At 36.0% G+C, this 19,052-nt stretch overlaps 1 protein-coding gene across 4 annotated transcripts in view; it reads left to right on the top strand.

The window, feature by feature from the left end:
- Nipbl (NIPBL, cohesin loading factor) overlaps positions 1 to 19,052 on the top strand; it is a 187,936-nt gene that overhangs the window by 131,163 nt on the left and 37,721 nt on the right. For all 4 annotated transcript variants that reach the window (NM_001427697.1, NM_001427698.1, XM_087618359.1 and 1 more), the window contains 14 exon segments: positions 327 to 509; positions 4,812 to 5,009; positions 5,126 to 5,197; positions 5,280 to 5,369; positions 6,905 to 7,008; positions 8,940 to 9,026; positions 10,016 to 10,247; positions 11,446 to 11,597; positions 12,137 to 12,217; positions 12,722 to 12,822; positions 14,810 to 14,948; positions 16,369 to 16,451; positions 17,400 to 17,532; positions 18,106 to 18,249. In NM_001427697.1, coding sequence (NP_001414626.1) covers positions 327 to 509; positions 4,812 to 5,009; positions 5,126 to 5,197; positions 5,280 to 5,369; positions 6,905 to 7,008; positions 8,940 to 9,026; positions 10,016 to 10,247; positions 11,446 to 11,597; positions 12,137 to 12,217; positions 12,722 to 12,822; positions 14,810 to 14,948; positions 16,369 to 16,451; positions 17,400 to 17,532; positions 18,106 to 18,249 — 1,799 coding nt within the window.

The raw sequence follows: 19,052 nt of genomic DNA, 5'->3' as shown, positions 1-19,052 counted from the left end.
ACCTGTGTACTGAAGAGGTGCATTAGTTTCAGGCTATGGAGGCCTGCTGTAGACCTAGTGAAGATCACAACATAGGGATGACAGTGTAACGTAGTGTGACAGTGCTTACCTAACGTGGACAAGAGGCCAGTGTCATTGGTCTTTGTTATGACAGTAATAAAGTCAATTTTTAAAGTCCTTATATAATTGTATATACATATATAAGTTTATTATGTTTAGGGTTAATATTTCAGTTACAATTGTAAAAACAATTTATTTTTATACTGCTACTTTGGTTAAAATTTTTATCTTCAGATTTAAATTTCTTTCTTGCCTTTTATTAATAGGTAGTATAGATCAATCAGTGTTAAAAGAATTGCCCCCTGAACTCCTGGCAGAAATTGAATCTACCATGCCACTTTGTGAACGTGTGAAAATGAACAAACGCAAGCGTAGCACAGTTAATGAAAAGCCAAAATATGCTGAAATCAGTTCAGATGAAGATAATGATAGTGATGAAGCTTTTGAATGTAAGTATCATTTAACTGTCTTTAGGAATTAAAGGCAGATTAATATGTGTAACATAATTTGGGGGTTAACAAGATCACAGTTACCTTAATTCTTAATAACTTAGTATAGCAAGATTTTTTCTTTATACTTTAAAATTGTATGAAAGATGAGTTCAGTTGGCACCAAGAAAACAATTTAGATGAGCTATAATTAGTAATAGAAACACCCGTTGTGTGTCTATTTGTATTTAACCTGTACTGGACTCCTGATATATAGTAGGCATTGGAAATTAAAATACAAATTAAAAATGTGACCCCCCTGTCTCACAGTCTCAGTCTGTTGGGGGGATCTGTAATAATTGTACGACAAATGGTAACAGTAGATGCAGGGTGCTGTGCAAGCACATCAGTGGGGGTTCAGAGTGCTTACTGGAAGAGGTGACACTTGAGTCTGGAAGGACACCTAGGAGATAGCCAGATAAAGAAATATTTAAAACCATACTATCACTAAATTATGAATGGCTTAGCCACATTGTGAATGATCTGTGTGGTTTGGACCTGGCTTCTCCTTTTGCCCAGCTGTGTCCTGGACTTCCTCCCTTGTTTCACTGTTTTCCAGAGCTGGCTTCTTCACTGCACAGCTACCTCTCTACAACACTGTGATCCTGTCTTTGCACTAGACTTGCTATACCTCGCCTGTCTTCCTACTGGCCCACTGAAAAAGTTCTTCTCTTTTATCCCTATCTTCCTTCTTCTGGAGCAAGAGAATTGAGCCTAGCCAAGAGGGGTCAGCAACCTTGTTTGACTTAAACGGCATTCAGTGGAAACAGACTATGGGAGATCTTCACTTGTGTGCCAACTGACTTAGTCATAATGACCAAAAGAAGTGGGAAGACCACCAGTGTGTTCTACCTTTTCCACCTAGTGCTGTAGAGTGAGGTGTGGCAAGCAGGGCAGGAAGGACAGATGCATGCTGCCATTTTTAAGTGTATATTGCCGATGGAAGCTCTTCACCTCCTCCAAAGTTTTTAATCAATGTTCATTTACTCATCCTTTCAAAATTGTGAGCTCTTCAGCTAGAGCAGTAGACTATGATACTGAACAAATTTTAAGTTTTAAAATTGAAATATACAACAAAGATAATCTGACATGTGTGATTGTTATAATTTGTATTATTATGAGATGTATTAACAATACAGTATATTAAAAATGACTAGAGGTTTTTTTAATTATAATCAAACATTTTGGTGACATAAGGACATGGTTAGCTCTGGAAACTAAGAAGACAAAGGAAGTGTGTTGGCCCTAAAACTCCGTTCCTTTTATCTGCATGTCCGCCTACTCCCTCCCCTCTCTCTCGCCATTCCTAAACTCCTTTCCTGCAGCTTCATTATAAACCTCACGCCATCGCTAGCTGCTGCGTTCAGTGGCTCCCTGCACTGCTGAGCTGGTGCGGATTATAAAATTACTGAGTAATAAAATCAGAAATGTCCACTAACTGCAAAATAGGGAAACGTTGAGCCATACCTTTGTCATCAATGTAGACACATTTTTTTTCTTTCTGTTATGAGAGATAATGTCTCATTTCATGGAAGTGTAAACCCTCACCCTAAAACTGTGGATGCCGTTATAGCTGTGCCCAGGTGTATCGAAAGCAGATAGTAATGTTATTAGAGTATTTAGGCTTTAACTTCTGCTATGAAAAAAAGAAATTTTCTCTAGATTTTTAAAAAGATACCCAAATAGTTTACTGTTTTACTTGGTTTATTTCAATCTAGATAAGTATAAAACAAGGGTCTCCTGATGGCTCTCACTGATGAAAAATGTTCAATTGACAGTTGGCATAAAGAACTAAATTGCCATTTACTCTAACAGTGACCAAACTTTATACTACAGTACAAAATGAAAAAGTACCATGTGAGCAGTAGCTGGAAAAAATGTGTTGCTTTAAGACAGACTTTGTGAAATTTAGGATTTCCCTGAAATTTAATCAAATTGCTTTACTAAAATCTAAGGATTAAGGAAGTAGTATTGTTATTTGTAAGTAAATAAATAAATAACCAAAGAATGTCTTTGAAAGCTGAACTTAAGAGATATGAACTTAACCAGAATGCAAATACAAGGTCACTGGGAGCAGGAAAAGGTAGAGAGAGGAGGTGAAGGCAATGGGTGGGAGGCACTAAAATTCAAAAAGGGGAGGTAGAGAACCCTAAATCCTCCTTTCTGTGTCTCTCGTTTATGTTCCTCTCCTTCCTCTGCTTTTTCTAGAGTGGTGAGAGGAAAAGAGACATTAACAAGCTAGCCAACTACTTGGGATGGTGCTAAACTCCTGGAACACACATTGTGTTATAAACATTGTGGAATTATTTCACTGTTTTAACCCAAACTGCCCACACTTTAATGAATGGGACAGAAAGATGCTGTAAAGCCTCTAAAGACTGATGGGTACAGCATATTGTATAATTTCTCATAGCCACAAGATTTATCAAGGATTTCTAGTGATAGAATTGAAGACTGAATATAGTTTGTTTTTAATGAATTAAAATATAGAAAGAGTAAAATAGTTTGTGTAATTTTTGGTTCATAAGTGTAAGGTCTCATACTTGACATTATAGCATGTCTCATTCTGAGAAAATTTGTTAGTTCCTTATTTGGTAGACAATTCAGTAACTGTTGAAATGTTTCAATTAGTTTAGTGAATATTATATAAACACATGACCCGTCTTAGTGAGTCTCTCCCCCTTTCTCTCTAATAAATAAAGCAAGTTGTTTAAATAGTGTTCTTGAGCATACATACCCTAATGATAAACTTGAGGAGGTCCTGCCTCGCCTTACACAGTTAATATAGAGCTAAACCAAACTCACACCTAGTTAGGAAGTAAATTAACCCTTCCTGTCCATACTGGAGTTTAGTACCAGGAAACAAACCAGATCATGAATAGGAATAATTATGGCATTTAGACATTTATTGTCCACACATAGTACTACCAACACAGATATAAATAGGGTATTTGACCAGATTGACATCCTTAAATTCAAGCCTTGTAGTGGGTTTAAGAGGTTCTCTTAATATTTCTGTATTGATCATAGTTAGGAATTCAAAGAAGCCAGTAGGAGCAGGGAAGGGGTTAAAAAACAGACTAGAGAGTTCATCTTTGTCACCAGCAGTTTGTTTGTTGCTATAGTAACTGGTATAGGGACCAGCTAGATGGTTCATCAGTGAAAAGGCACTTGTCACATACCCCGGCAACCTGCATTCCACCCCAGAACCCACATCAGAGGTGGGATGGGAGAGCCGACTGCAGAGCTGCCTCTGAGCTACGTGCACATACACGTACAAAACAGCAACAAAGAGATGTTTTTAAATATGTTGTAATAATCTCAAGGTGGGACAGAACGTCAGTCCTACCCTGTTTTACTGGTAGTGCCTACACCAGAGACAGGTGTAATATGTATTTTTGCTTGCACTGCCTCTAAGTTTCACTGCATAACTGTCATTTTTTTTAATACTGAACTGTAACCCTTTCTTAAAGCTTAGAATCATTTTCAACTTAATACATCAGTTGATATGTCAGATGAAATTCTTTGCCATAGAGGCTCCTCTTGTCAGTATTGATGATCTTAGCAGAATGCATATGAACTCTGGAAAGATGGGGGGAACTATGAAGGGAACATATATAAACATGCTTCTGGAGCATGCGTAAGCTTAGACGCTTTCCTTGAGTTTAGCATGCTAATTGTCGGGAAATTATTTCAGTGTGTTAGTGTTTGCAGTTCTGATCTATACTATCTCTGTAGGTTTGTCATGTTAGGCCATCAGAGTCTCTGGAATTTATTGCTAAGTTGTAAGTATAACTTAGCTGTTAATTGATGGAGTATTTGGTCACGTATATTCTGTAACACTATCTCAAAAGTTGACTATTTTCCCCCCAAACCCTTCTCCCCACAAAAAATATAAATGGTGGTTGTTTTTTAACCATAAGTCTAAATAAAGGTTGTTTTATAAGTCTTAATTAATCTGAATTTTACATATACTTCTTACTGATGTGCTGAAATCTTTCACTGAAATGTACACTGTGTTTTAATTTATCAGAACCTTCCTATCGGTTTTTTACCAAGCTGATTTGTACAGATCTTTAGTTTTAGATTACATAATGCTAAAATTCATGATATCCTTTCTATACCATAATTTAATCTTCTGGATAGATGAATGGCTCAGACATTTGTAGACCAACAATATGAAGATGTAGCTCGTTGTAAAGTACAAGCTTTGACAGTCTTTTAAAGTGAGGTAAATTATTTGTCATGGGGATTTGCTTCTAGCCTCTAGGAAACGGCATAAAAAAGATGACGATAAAGCTTGGGAATACGAAGAGCGTGACAGAAGAAGCTCTGGGGATCATAGGAGAAGTGGCCACTCCCATGACGGAAGGAGGAGTTCGGGTGGCGGGCGTTACCGAAACCGAAGTCCGTCCGACTCTGACATGGAAGATTACTCTCCTCCTCCCAGCCTTAGTGAGGGTAATTCATCAGTCCCAGTGGCTCTAGAACCAATTTCAATGTCCTCTTCTAACTTTGAAGAACGTTTTACTGTAGCATCATTCTGGAGTTTCAGTGTTTCTTTTTGTTTGTTTTAGTTGCTAGAAAAATGAAGAAAAAAGAAAAACAAAAGAAAAGGAAAGCTTATGAGCCAAAACTAACACCCGAAGGTACCATTTTAGTTTGCCTTTGTAACCTTCAGCTTTCCTTACTGCTGGAATGTGAGCACAATTTTTTTTCTCTTTCTTGCAGAAATGATGGATTCTTCAACTTTTAAGAGATTTACAGCCTCAATAGAGAATATTTTGGATAATTTAGAAGATATGGATTTTACTGCATTTGGTAAAACCAATTTACAGGGTTTTTTACTTATCCCTTTGTGTCTAGTTTTTTGCAAGATACTGTAGAAAATACAGTCATAATGTATACTACAAAGAAACTTGAAATCTAGTGTGAGTTCATGTTATCAAACTAAAACTACTGCAAAACATACGCTCCAAGTTGTTGGCTATTTAGGTCCTGAGAACACTGCCACCACAGCAGGGCAGCGACAGGAAATATTTCTGTACGTATCTTCTGGATAGTCTCCTGACAGTGAGAAACTTACAGACACTGGAATCAGTTCATTCAATACTGTTCAACTATGTAAGGATATTAGATTCAAACATATATCCAATCTGAGCCCCTGGTAGAAGAACAAATAATACAATATATAAAATAAAATAGAACACCAGCTGAAATAAAGCATAGCTAATGATATATTGGTATAGTTTATATAATGTAAATTATATTTATAAATGTAACGGCATATGTTAAGTACACTGTTTTGAATATTTGATTGAGCTGGGCATGGTGATACATGCCTTTAATCCCAGCACTCTAGAGGCAGAAGCAGGCAGATCTCTGAGGTGGAGGCAGCATGGTCTACAGAGCAAGTTCCAGGACTGCCAGGGCTACACAGAGAAACCCTGTCTTAAAAAAACTAAAGAAAGAAAACAATATATTCCTTCACCTACTCTAAGGCATTATATACCACCTTTATTAATATGTATATGAAAGCTATAAATATTTTTATACAAAGTCACCTTCAAAAGTGAACTGACTATTTTTAAAGTATTTTTTGAGAATATAATCAAAGTATCATTGATTCTGATTTAGAATATCTGTTTTATCTTTTCAAAAAATTCTATGCTAAGAAATTATCTTCTATATAATATAGAATCCCAAAAATAAAAACAGGAACTCTCAAATTAGGATATTGTGGGGAGGAATTATTTACTAAAGAAATTATTATTTATAAAAACCTGTAACTCATTTTAAGTATTGAAGATAGTGCCAGGACCTAGGGTTAACAGCCATGGAGCTGTTTGTTGCCCCTTTACCCTAAAGAATTAAATAAAGAGAATTCTCCAAAACTCAGAGGAAAAATTACTTTGTATCTTGAAAGAAGCAGTACTTTTTGGGTGAACGTAGTGGAGGAGACCTTGAAGGAAGGAATGAGGATATAAATAGTCTGACCTCACTCTCCTCTCTGATCTTCTAACAGAGCACCCTACTGACTGAACCCACACAGAAGCCAGAGGGCATAAGATATTGTTGATTTAGATCATCCAGGTCAGACTCCTGCCGCAGAGAGCGTGACTGACAAGTGTCAACGTGATGTCTGCAGTAGTAAGGACAGGATAGTTACCTGTCTTCGCCTTTGAGAACTCTAGTTTTACCCCTGCTCTCTTTGGTTATGGCTTACATGTGGTTTAGAGAGCTCTCTGAAACCAATTAGGGTTCTTTATATCTACGATAAAATTTTCAAAGCTTATTAATTTACCGGTCTTAGCTATTTTTTAACATAACTATGTTTGATTGGCTTGATTTTTCAGGTGATGATGATGAAATTCCTCAGGAACTGCTTTTAGGAAAACATCAGCTTAATGAACTTGGGAGTGAATCCGCTAAAATTAAAGCCATGGGTATAATGGACAAGGTACCTCAGCAAAGTAAAACTTTACATTTTTCTTAATATGTGGCGTGTGAAATTAATTTAAAGTTTTCAGGGTAAATTACAAAGTTAAGTACATATTAAAAAGAAAACTCACATCTAAGAGTCTAAATGAATTTTGTCTTCGAAAACTCTATTAGTTAAAGAGTACAGATTATTCTAAACAAAGTTCTGTGTGCATCGATAGAAGAATGGACTGTGGCTCCCCTGTCAAATACTTACATTATTAAGTGCAGACATATAGTAGACTTGAGTCCTTTCAGTTGTAAAGTAACATTGCTGGGGGTTGCTGATAGAACATGACAGGCTTGGTTAACTGCTGGTAACAGTTATAGCTGTGGGCTTCAGTCAGTCCTCTCTAGGAGCATCTCCCTCTACTGATGGAGTAGCAGAGTTGTCGAGAGGTGGCCTTCCATCGCACTTACCATCTAGTACAGAATCAGTGCTCTGAATCTTACGTTTCCTGGTCCACATTACTTACTTTTCCTTCTAGGCTCATAACAATTACTTATTATTTTACTTATTATATCTTCACTTTGAAATTGATTCTGTACACCTTATGGATGTTTACTTTTCAATTTCATAATTTTAACGTGGCCTGTAAAATATTTTGGTGTTTTATTTTTAATTTTTAAATTACGTTTATTTATTTATTTGGTTATTTTGTGTGTGTCAGAGGAAGTCCATATACTCTGTGGCATGAGTGGAGATGAGAGGGTAACTTGCAGATGCAAGTTCTCTCCTTCCGTGTATGGGACCTCGTGATGAACTCAAGATCAGCTGTATCTTTTTGATGCTCAGACATAACCTACATTCCAAATAATCTGTTCCATGAAATTGACTTTTAAAGCTAGAGATATCGTACAGTGAACCAAGAATTTATCTGTTTAAAAATAAATTAAAACTGTAGGGGTTGGGGCTGGAGAGGCTTGCAGAGGACCTGTGCTCGGTTCCCAATGCCTACATGGCAGATCAGCTGTACACTGATACACTTAAAATAGAAATTAAATTAATCTAGAAAGAAAGAATGGACTTATGGGTTTGATGATACTATATATAGTTACAGAGCTATTGGTTAATTTTCAAAATTGTGCCATCTTACTCATTTATCAGCTCAGTAAGTACCTGCAGCTGGGTTTTTTTTTTTTTCCAGAAGGCAAGTTCACTGTTGACTAAATGTAGTTTTGTTTGTTTTTGTCAAAAAAGGCTCGGTTTTATTTTTCTAAGACAATCTAAAGCAGTTTGATGAGAACAGTCTTCTCTAAGCCAGCATAAGTAATGAAGCTAAACCCAAGTGTCAGCTCTGTTTGGCCCTTTTGGCTAATTTGTGTGCCACTAGCATGCTAGACAGCTTAAAGAAATACTACTCAGTGAATGCTTCACATTCCTCACCTTTTTGGTTTTTCAAGACAAGGTTTGTCTGTGTAACCCTGACCCTCACTGTGTAGACCAGGCTGGCCTTGAACTCAGAGATCTGACTGCCTCTACCTCCTGAGTGCTGTATTAAAGGTGTACAATTTCATGCTTGGTATTCAAAATAGTTATCCCCCCCCCCATCTTGAGTGTTTAAAAACCTGCTGGATAACATGGCACTGTTAAATCTTTCATTTGTATGTGTGTTTTCATGTGCATGTTGAATGTCACTGCCAAAGACTAGAGGACCAAGTCATAGAATAAACCCAAGCTTGCCAGGATTTATGAGTTGAGCTAGGAGCCATGAACACTCAGTGTTCAACTGTCTGTCTTTACAAAGCAATGATTAGTCTTAAGTCAGAACTGAGTAGAGGTTCTAAAGAGGAAATTTTATTTAAAAGAATGTTGTATTTTCTATAGGATAAAGAAACATATTTAGATTATTTCTTGAGTAATTTGAAATTTTTACCAAGAGTGATAAAACAACTTGTATTTCCTTTTAGCTTTCAACTGACAAAACTGTGAAAGTCCTAAATATATTAGAGAAGAATATTCAGGACGGATCAAAGCTTTCTACTTTGTTAAATCATGTAAGTTTAAAACCTGTGTTAATAATTACCTTTACACCTGATACTGTCCAATGTCCTAGTTTTCTTTGTGTTGGTTTGATAAAAATACTCTGACCAAGAGCAATTTGGGGGAGAAGAAAGGTGCTCTTGAGGTCACAGTTGATCATTGAGAGAAGTCAGAGCAGGAACTTAGGGCAGAAACCAAGAAGGAGAACTGCTTATGCTCACGGGCTCTTGCTTAGCTAGCTTTCATTTACAGCTGAGGACCATGTGCCTAGAGATGGGATGTCCCCAGTGGGCTGGGTTCTCCTACATCAGTTATGCTGATTCTGGGGTCAGCACTCTGGTTACCATGCTTGTGGCCCTTCTGCCCAGGCCTATGGCAACACTGTTAATAGACAGTTCATATTAATATCACTAAAAGTGAAATTCTAGTAGCAGTGTTAATGAATGTAATTAGTTATATATGGTAACAAATTCAAATGAAATTTGGAATTTGCTTAGTAAGTACAAGTTGTTGCTGAAGAACTTTATGCATTAAAAATATGTTCTAGTTAGCTTTAACTGTCGGTGGGCATTTAATAAAAAACAAACTCTGTGGGCAGGTTTGAGCTAAGTTTAGAAGTCTAGCTGGGGATTATTGTGATGTGTCTATAATACCATCAGTTGGGAGTCGAAGCAAGAGGATGACAAGTTCTAGGCTAGTCTTGGCTGTGTAGGGATAGTCTGTCTTTACAACAGACCTGATTACAAAAGTAGTGTCTTTACTGCTGAAATTCCATGTGAATTCTCATCAGTGCTAGGCACTTAGCACTTTTGATATATATGTACTTCTCATTTGTATAGATACATGTCTATGCTTAATACATGCACTAAACTATCTCATGAGAATTGTTACAGAATATGGTATCTGTGATCTACATGAAATAAAAATCTATAGAAAATTGTTTTACTAATATTGTGATATTAATGTTGTATTATTATATTTTATTCCCACTTTTATATTATAGAACAATGACACTGAAGAAGAAGAAAGATTGTGGAGAGACCTAATTATGGAAAGAGTTACAAAGTCAGCAGATGCCTGTCTTACTACTATCAACATTATGACATCTCCTAACATGCCCAAAGCTGTCTACATTGAAGATGTAATTGAAAGAGTTATACAGTACACGAAATTTCACTTACAGAACACACTCTATCCCCAGTACGACCCTGTTTACAGACTAGATCCACATGGAGGTTAGTTTACCCTTGTATACTGGAAGGTTTTTTTGTTTTTGTTGATTTAGTTTGGATTGTTTTGTTTTAAACAAACTATATAATTGTCCATTGTAAATAAATAAATTTCAATGCTAAGTAAATCAGAATATTAAGATTTTAATTGGCCCAAATTAATAGATTATGTATAATATACATTGACTTTGTATTTGACTGGAATATAAAAACTTACTATTATAATACTTTTAACATCTAAAGGTTGAACACCCATTAATCTGAAAATCTAAAATGCTTTGAAATCTGAAAACTCTCTGATGGGCTAGAGAAGTGTGTCAGCAGTTAAGAGTGTTTTCTGTTATTCTAGAAAACTAAATTTGGTTCCCAGAAACCATACTAAGCAACTCACAATCACCTGTCGAAGCAGCTCAGCAGGGTCCAGCACATGGCACACACACACGCACACACGCACGCACGCACGCACACACGCACACATGCACACACACATGCGTGCATGCACACATGCACACACGCACATGCACACACGCACATGCACACACACATGCACGCATACACACGCACACACACACACAAATCTGAAAGCACTCTTTAAGGACTAACATGGTGCACAAAAAGCTTTGTATTGCGGCATTTAGATTAAAGACATTCAAGTGGTAGAATCTATGCAAGTTTTACAAAATCTGAAGAACTTTGAACAAGAGATACTAAACCAGCATTTATAATTGAAGTAATTTTTTTTCAGTTAGATCAAATACCAGATAATAATAGTCTTGGGTAATATTTACCTTCTAATCTAGCTCAAAATAATACTAATCTGCAAAATGAGTTGACTCATATATCTTATCTCCATAGCTTGCATTATGTGATTACTAAAATGGTTGAATGTGTGTACAGGTTATTTGATTTCTTATTGCGTAATATAATACCAAGAAATTTAAAGGAGAAATATAATCTTACTATCAAGTTTGAATATGCGAAAAGAGAGAATTCAGTATAGTAGCCACGTATTACACTGCTGCAGTGTGGCTGCTAAGGAGTGACTTCCTCTTTTAATTAGTAGTCATCTTTAGTTGCTGCATCATTTTTATGGAGCGCTCTGAAATGTTTGTTTTCCCGTAATTTAGATGATCGTACTAGTAATCTCCATAGGAAAATGTTAAAGGTTAAAGTTTTTCTTATCTTGAATTCTCTTTTACTTTAGGAGGGTTATTAAGTTCAAAGGCCAAACGGGCTAAATGTTCTACACATAAGCAGAGGGTAATAGTAATGCTCTATAACAAAGTCTGTGACATCGTCAGCAGTCTGTCAGAGTTGCTGGAGATCCAGCTCCTTACCGACACCACGATTCTTCAGGTGAGGTTTGGGCTTCAGTGTCAGGTCTTGTTTTTGTTTGTTTTTTTGTTTGTTTTGAAGCATTTCGTAAATTTTTAGACACAAGAAATCTTGAGTCCTGTATAATTGTGTTTACTCAATAATACCAACACAGTGTACCCACTCAGAGCATGTTCTGTGTAAGTTGAAGAAAATAGAGTCCAATTATTAAAGAAGCATTCTGAGCTGAAGAGGGGAGAATACCATATAAATTCCAAGTTCTAGTTTCTATTAAAAAATAAACTAATATTTAAGATGTTGGAATATTGTCAACCGTGAAAACAAAATGTTTTTTCTTTAAATCCCATGGTGTTCAGTTTAAAGTGTAGAGACTAGAGAAATGGCAACTGAAGCAAATGATTTAATGTGAATGAGGAGACTGTAGAAGGAAATAGGTGCTAATGTGAGGTCACAGAAAAGAAAATGCTCTGAGAGTTTTGAAGAAGGAATGTTAGAATATAGTAAGGTGCAATGTTACCGAAGTCATTTAGAGACACTAAATAATTAATCTTGAATTTCAGGTTTCCTCAATGGGAATAACACCATTTTTTGTGGAAAATGTCAGTGAGCTACAGTTGTGTGCCATTAAGTTAGTCACCGCAGTAAGTATACCCAGTTCATAATCCCAGCCACCTACAAATGAAACAAGACTGTCACCACTTGCCCACACTGCTAAGAATTGTGATAGATGCCTGTTCTCCACTAGGTCTGTTTCACCAGAAGGATTACTTTAGCCCTATTAGATTTCATTAACTGAGGATTTGCCTTCATTGATTATGTTTTCCTTTCTTTTGAAAAACTTACTTTTTAATGTAAAAAACGTGATGATTTAACATCTTTTAAATCTTGTCATATTTTCCTATCCAAAGTATCCTGTCTCTCTAAACAAAACTGTAGACTCTCACTTTGGAAAATTAATAACAAAATTTGAGTGTATTTCTTTAGGTCATTATTGCTTAACTTGTTGAAAACATTTTAATTCTGAATACCATGTATACTCTGGCTTCTCTTCAAATAATACAAATCCTTATTCATTCATGATACTATTTTTGTTTTGTTTTCTGCCATAATAATTTTTAATTTGTAATTTTGTAATTACTAAACAGGTATTTTCAAGATATGAAAAGCATAGGCAGTTAATATTGGAAGAAATTTTTACATCACTTGCAAGATTACCAACTAGCAAGAGAAGTTTAAGGAATTTCAGGTAACTATGATAGACTGTGACTTCCTCGAAGAATGTTACATTTGAACTGTCATATACTTACTTTTTATTCCTGACTGGTTTATCTTTGGATGTTTATACAAAAAAAGTACTCCATAGATAGCTTGGATATGTGAAATAATATAGCATCTTTAGGGGACTGAATGATATTCATTGGTCCTGAAATAAAAACACCTGTGGCAGCTTAAGCACCATCAACATTTGGACCAGTTAATGCCTTCATGCCCAGGGCCTTCCTGTGCTTTACATGTGCTTAGTAGCATTCCTAAGCCAGTAGAAATCTCTCCTTTTATCTGCAACAACAGAAACATTTCTAAGCACTAGAGATCAAAATGAACTACAAGAAAAGCATAAGAAAACGTGGTTCAAAAGACTTAAGACAATTTTAAATTGATTTTGTGAACTATGATAAGAAAGTTGGATTTAATCTTTTAGACAATGTTAAGCTATTCAGTAATATTTTAGAGAGCTGAATATGGCTTTAAAAATAATGTAGAAGGACGTAGATAATGGCTTAGAAGTTAATAGCATTGACTACTCTTCCAGAGAAGGATTCCACATTTGATTTCCACATGGTAGCTCACAAGTGTCTGTGACTCTGGTTTTAGAGGATACAACACCCTCCTGGCCTCTGCAAGGCACCAGCCATGCACATGAAATGCAGATATGTATGCACACAAAACACCTATACATAGATAAAGTCTCTAGGGGCACCAGGCATGCACATGGTATACATTCAGGCAAAACACAAATACCAGCACACATAAAAATAAATCTTTTCTTAAAGAAAGAATAACAGAGAATAGACACAGATTAAATACTATTTGATCACTAAGCACGTTCATAAATGAGCTATTCACTGCTGTAATCAATTTTATTGTCAGTTATCATAGGTAATCATCATTCCTGATGATTATATGCATTGGCCTAGTATATAGGGTTTTTTAATTAATTTTATAAAATTATAATTTGAACTAGGTGTGCATTGATAAGCATCTGTTAACTGAGGAAAAGTGCTCAACATACAAATGAATTCTTACACTTCTACAGTGTCTATAAACTAAAACATTTGGAAATTGAGTTTAATCACTGACCTCATCCTCTAGCACAGATAATTGAGGAATTTAAAGATTCCTCAGTGGGTAAAGCCCTTGTCGCCAAGCATGATGATCTGAATTTAGACACCGGAACCCACATGTTGGAATGAGAGAACTGATTCCCTGAAAGTTGTTCTCTGAATGTCACATTGCACAGTAGCAGGTGCACACATGCACAAACAGTGCTGAATTAATAAATAAGTATATTTGTTGTTTTAAGTTAACTAGGGCCATGTATGGTAGTGCATGCCTGTAATCCCAGCATCTGGGAGGCAGACAAGGAGTATTGCTACAATTTCAGAGCTAGTAAGTTCTACGAGGCAAGTTCTAGACCAGCCTTACTCTAAACAAGACATTGTCATTCTACGCATAGACATCCACGTAGGTGGTTTTAATACCAGATCACTACCCTACTCAGTAGATGTGGACCAAAGTACGTGGGTATTTGGAAAACCTCAAACTTTTATTATTATAATTTATTCAATAATTCTTTAAGTTTTTATATACAGTGCATAAAAATAGAAAATTTTTTATTAAGTACTGTGTTTTTTCATCTCATGAATAGGTTTCATTCAGTGTTTTTGTTTTTCAAACCGATTTTAAAAATTATACTTGGGGGTGGAGAGATGGCTCAGTGATTAAGAGCACTGGCTACTTTTCCAGAAGACCTAGGTTCAATTCCCAACACCCATATTGCAGCTCACGGCTGTTACTCCAGTTGCAGGGAATCTGACACCCCACACTGACATCCATATATATATATATGATGTATATAAAGCAAAGTCATCTTGGAGGTTTCAGGTGGTAACGGGTCATATAGTGTGTGATTATTTGTGTACTCTGTGACTTGGGTTGTCTCTTCCCCACTGAAGGTTAAACAGTAGTGATGTGGATGGAGAGCCCATGTATATTCAGATGGTTACAGCACTAGTTTTACAGCTTATTCAGTGTGTCGTTCACTTACCATCATCAGAGAAGGATCCTAACTCAGAAGAAGACTCCAACAAAAAGGTAAGGAACTAGTTTACTTTAGTTACAGTACTCTGTACTTTAATGATTGTAGTCACCAGTATTGTCTGTAATTCTGAAACTGAAATTCTTAAATGAGTTCTGGTTCTGACTCTTGTACACTATTAAACACATAAGTCATAACAACACCCAGCAGCTCCTTATGACAGCTGTAAAACTCAATGGGGAAATGAATGTCAGAGTAAATATTAGAGTAGGCATACATGTATTAATGCACATAATTAAACTGAGGAAAAAATTTGCACTGCTAAAACTGGTAAATGTGAGAATTCACTCCTAGGCAGCTAGACCTTTGGATCCAGAATTTAGCATACAGTGCACAGCAACAAACCAAACCTCAACCGCTAACCTCAACGTTTTTTGTCAGATTCTTTTTGCCTTGAGTTGACACACAACAATTCCATCATAACATAAAACTAAGAGTCTCTTTAAAGTGCTTAGAAGCAAAGTTGTTCTGGGAAACATGACTTTACTAGAGGCCATCACATTTTCACCTTGGTGACAGTTCCATTGCAAGTCACTGTAAAACTCTGCCATGCTCTTTTTGTATTTATCATACTTTCTGCAGCTGTGGACTGATTTTTTTTAGTAAATCTTAATCTTTAAATTTCTACTGAAAGTTTCACATTTTTGTTTATGCTATAGTGGTTTCATAAAGTTTGAAGTTAGAATATTCTTTGGTGGTTGAATTACATATATCTGTTTTAGCTAGGGCACTTATTAATATTCTAACACTAAACTATATATCTCCAATTCTAAAAAAGTTTTTGTACTTTGACTCCATTGCTTCTTGTTCTGATATAGATCATGATTAAAAAAACTACTGGTAGTATATTTATTAATTACATTTTCATTATTTTCAATAAACTTGAACTCTACCAATGTTTCTAAGTATTTGTAATGTTTTAGCATATTTATAGTATGCCATCTATGGCTTTTCCCATTTTGTATAAAAGAATATCTTAAATACTTAAATGTATTGCCTCTGTTCAGTAATGCATGGCAGTAGCAACTGGCCTCAACTATCCATTATTTCTTCTATCTTTATGTCTTAGTTAAGGTTTTACTGCTGTGAACAGACACCATAACCAAGACAAGTCTTACAAAGGACAACATTTAATTGAGGCTGGCTTACAGGTTCAGAATGTCAGTCCATTCTTGTCAAGGTGGGAACATGGTAGCATCCAGACAGGCATGGTACAGGAGGAGCTGAGAGTTCTACATCTTCATCTGAAAGCTGCTAGCAGAATACTGGCTTTCAGACAGCTAGGAGGAGGGTCTTAAATCCCATGCCCACTGTGACACACCTACTTCAACAGGGCAATACCTTCTAATAGTGCCACTCTCTGGGCCAAACATATGCAAACCATCACACTTTACAAACTTGTTTTTCTCATTCTAGGTTGATCAGGATGTTGTCATTACTAACTCTTATGAAACAGCTATGAGAACAGCCCAAAACTTTCTTTCCATCTTCCTTAAAAAGTGAGTAAAGGTCAACAGCGTGGTTTTATTTTCCACAGTGTGGAATGGTCTCTGTGGAAGAAGATCAATCAAGTTTGTTGCCATTACCAGAGCCTCGAATACACTTGGCCTTTAAAATAAGGAAGAGATTTAAAAATCTAAAAATATGTGAATTTGCTTCTGTTAAACCCCCAAAATTTAAGTATTTCATTGTTGGATTTTTAGAATTTTTGTTTACAAAATTCTGAGACATTCTGCTTGTAAAACAAAGAGGCTACTCAAGGTTCATGAGACTTAATGATAATTGTACAAAAAAATACTTGTTAAGAATTAGAACTTCTAAGAATAGGTCCCCTACTGAAGGAATCAGAGAAAGAACTGGAAGAGCTTGAAGGGGCTCGAGACCCCAAAAGTACAACAATGCCAAGCAACCAGAGCTTCCAGGGACTAAGCCACTACCTAAAGACTATACATGGACTGACCCTGGACTCTGACCTCATAGGTAGCAATGAATATCCTAGTAAGAGCACCAGTGGAAGGGGAAGCCCTGGGTCCTGCTAAGACTGAACCCCCAGTGAACTAGTCTATGGGGGGAGGGCGGCAATGGGGGGAGGGTTGGGAGGGGAACACCCATAAGGAAGGGGAGGGGGGAGGGGGATGTTTGCCCGGAAACCGGGAAAGGGAATAACACTCGAAATGTATATAAGGAATACTCAAGTTAATAAAAAAAAAAAAAAAAAAAAAAGAATTAGAACTTCTAGAGGGTAAAATCAGTTAATATGATAATAACGGTTAATATTTCTTATAATTCATAGAAAATGCAATTGAAGAAAGAGATTTTTTTAAGACCTCATTTAATTTAACGCACTCAATATAGTTTGTTACTAGATACAGAAGCAGGGGAATCTATTTAACTAATTCCACATATTATGAAAATGAACATCTTTTTCATTGTTTTTCTTTGACTAGATGTGGTAGTAAACAAGGTGAAGAAGATTACAGACCACTTTTTGAAAATTTTGTTCAAGACCTTCTTTCAACAGTCAATAAGCCCGAGTGGCCAGCTGCTGAACTACTCCTTAGTTTGTTAGGGAGACTGTTGGTAAGAGTATAGCATTTAAAGATTATTAATTACTAGAAGACAACATAATGAGGATATACTCTGATTCACAGATGATGAATTCTTTAAAAATGTGTAAGAACATGAACATTGCATCTATTTTTGCATGTGTATAACTGTACATTATACCATCTATCTGTAGAAAGCAAAAATGTGAATTTTAGCACTTTGATTTAATTACATATATAATGGCAGTGATTTTTAAGATAATTTTATGGGGGTGGGAGCTTATATTTGTTACATTGTTGCTTTAAAACATCTCAACTATGAGCCCTGAGTTATTGCAGTTACGCATTTGAAAGCATGAAACTTGACTAGTAAGAACATCTTTTTAAGTCCTCATAGTACAGTATAAGGAATGGAAAGATACTGTGATTTCTTTTCTCATTTTAAAGTATATTTGGAGTTGTGTGATATAAATTGTCTCAAAACTTTAGAAACATTTTATGAACTTGAAAAATAGTACTATCCTGAAACTATGATAATGATTTGTAGGCAACAAAATTTTAGTCTTTAGAAGTTCTTAATCAGTAATACCTCGTCTGTGATGTTTAGGTTCATCAGTTCAGTAATAAGTCAACAGAAATGGCTTTAAGAGTGGCATCTCTTGATTACCTTGGGACTGTTGCTGCACGGCTGAGAAAAGATGCTGTTACCAGCAAGATGGATCAAGGGTCTATAGAACGAATTTTAAAACAGGTATTGAAATAAAGGATTTAAATTAATATATAAATAGTTGCTTGTTTGCTTTTGGCGTGGGAGAAAGAGACAGGGTCTCATGTAATCCAGATTGGTTTCAAACTTGCTATGTAGTCTGCTAAATTTTGAGTGCTGCTTGGTAAATATTTGGCATATAAGAATTGGCACATACACTTTATAATACACTGTCAAAAGTAAAAGCTTACCATTACTATATTACCAGTGAATATAATACTTAGATTATGCTCCATCAGTATCTCTTTTTTGGAAATATGTTTTATTTCACTTATTTGTGTGAGTGCATATATGTTTACATATATAGCGGGTGTCCATGGAGACCAGAAAGGTCTATTGGATCCCCTTGGAGCTGGAGTTGGTATCGCTTGTGAGCCACTGAATGTGGGTTCTGGGATCCAGACTCCAGTCCTCTGATAGAGCAGCAAGCACTTTTAACCACTGCGCCATCTCCCCAACTCATTATTTTAATGATTAAATTGTCCTTATATTTGACTAGTGAAGTGCCTTTTGAGCTAACTTTTCTGTCTTTTTGTCATGTTCCCTATATTTTGGGTGTTAGTGGCACAGGAGAGTAGGTGTATGTTTTTGTTGTTTGAGATGTATGTGTACATGGGTGTGGGGTGCATGTGTGCATGAGCATGTGGATGCTAGAAGTCAGTTCAGGTGTTTTCTTACTATCATTTATTAGTTACTATCATTTATTAGGACTAGGATTCCTTGAAGAAATAAATGATCCCACAGATGAGAAGCTAAAAGTAAATGTGTAAAGTGTATATATAATTTGA

This window comes from Rattus norvegicus, chromosome 2 (assembly GCF_021556685.1).
Source record: "Rattus norvegicus strain SHRSP/BbbUtx chromosome 2, alternate assembly SHRSP_T2T, whole genome shotgun sequence".
In the NCBI taxonomy this organism is placed as follows: domain Eukaryota; kingdom Metazoa; phylum Chordata; class Mammalia; order Rodentia; family Muridae; genus Rattus; species Rattus norvegicus.
This window is presented reverse-complemented; position numbering and strand designations above follow the sequence as displayed.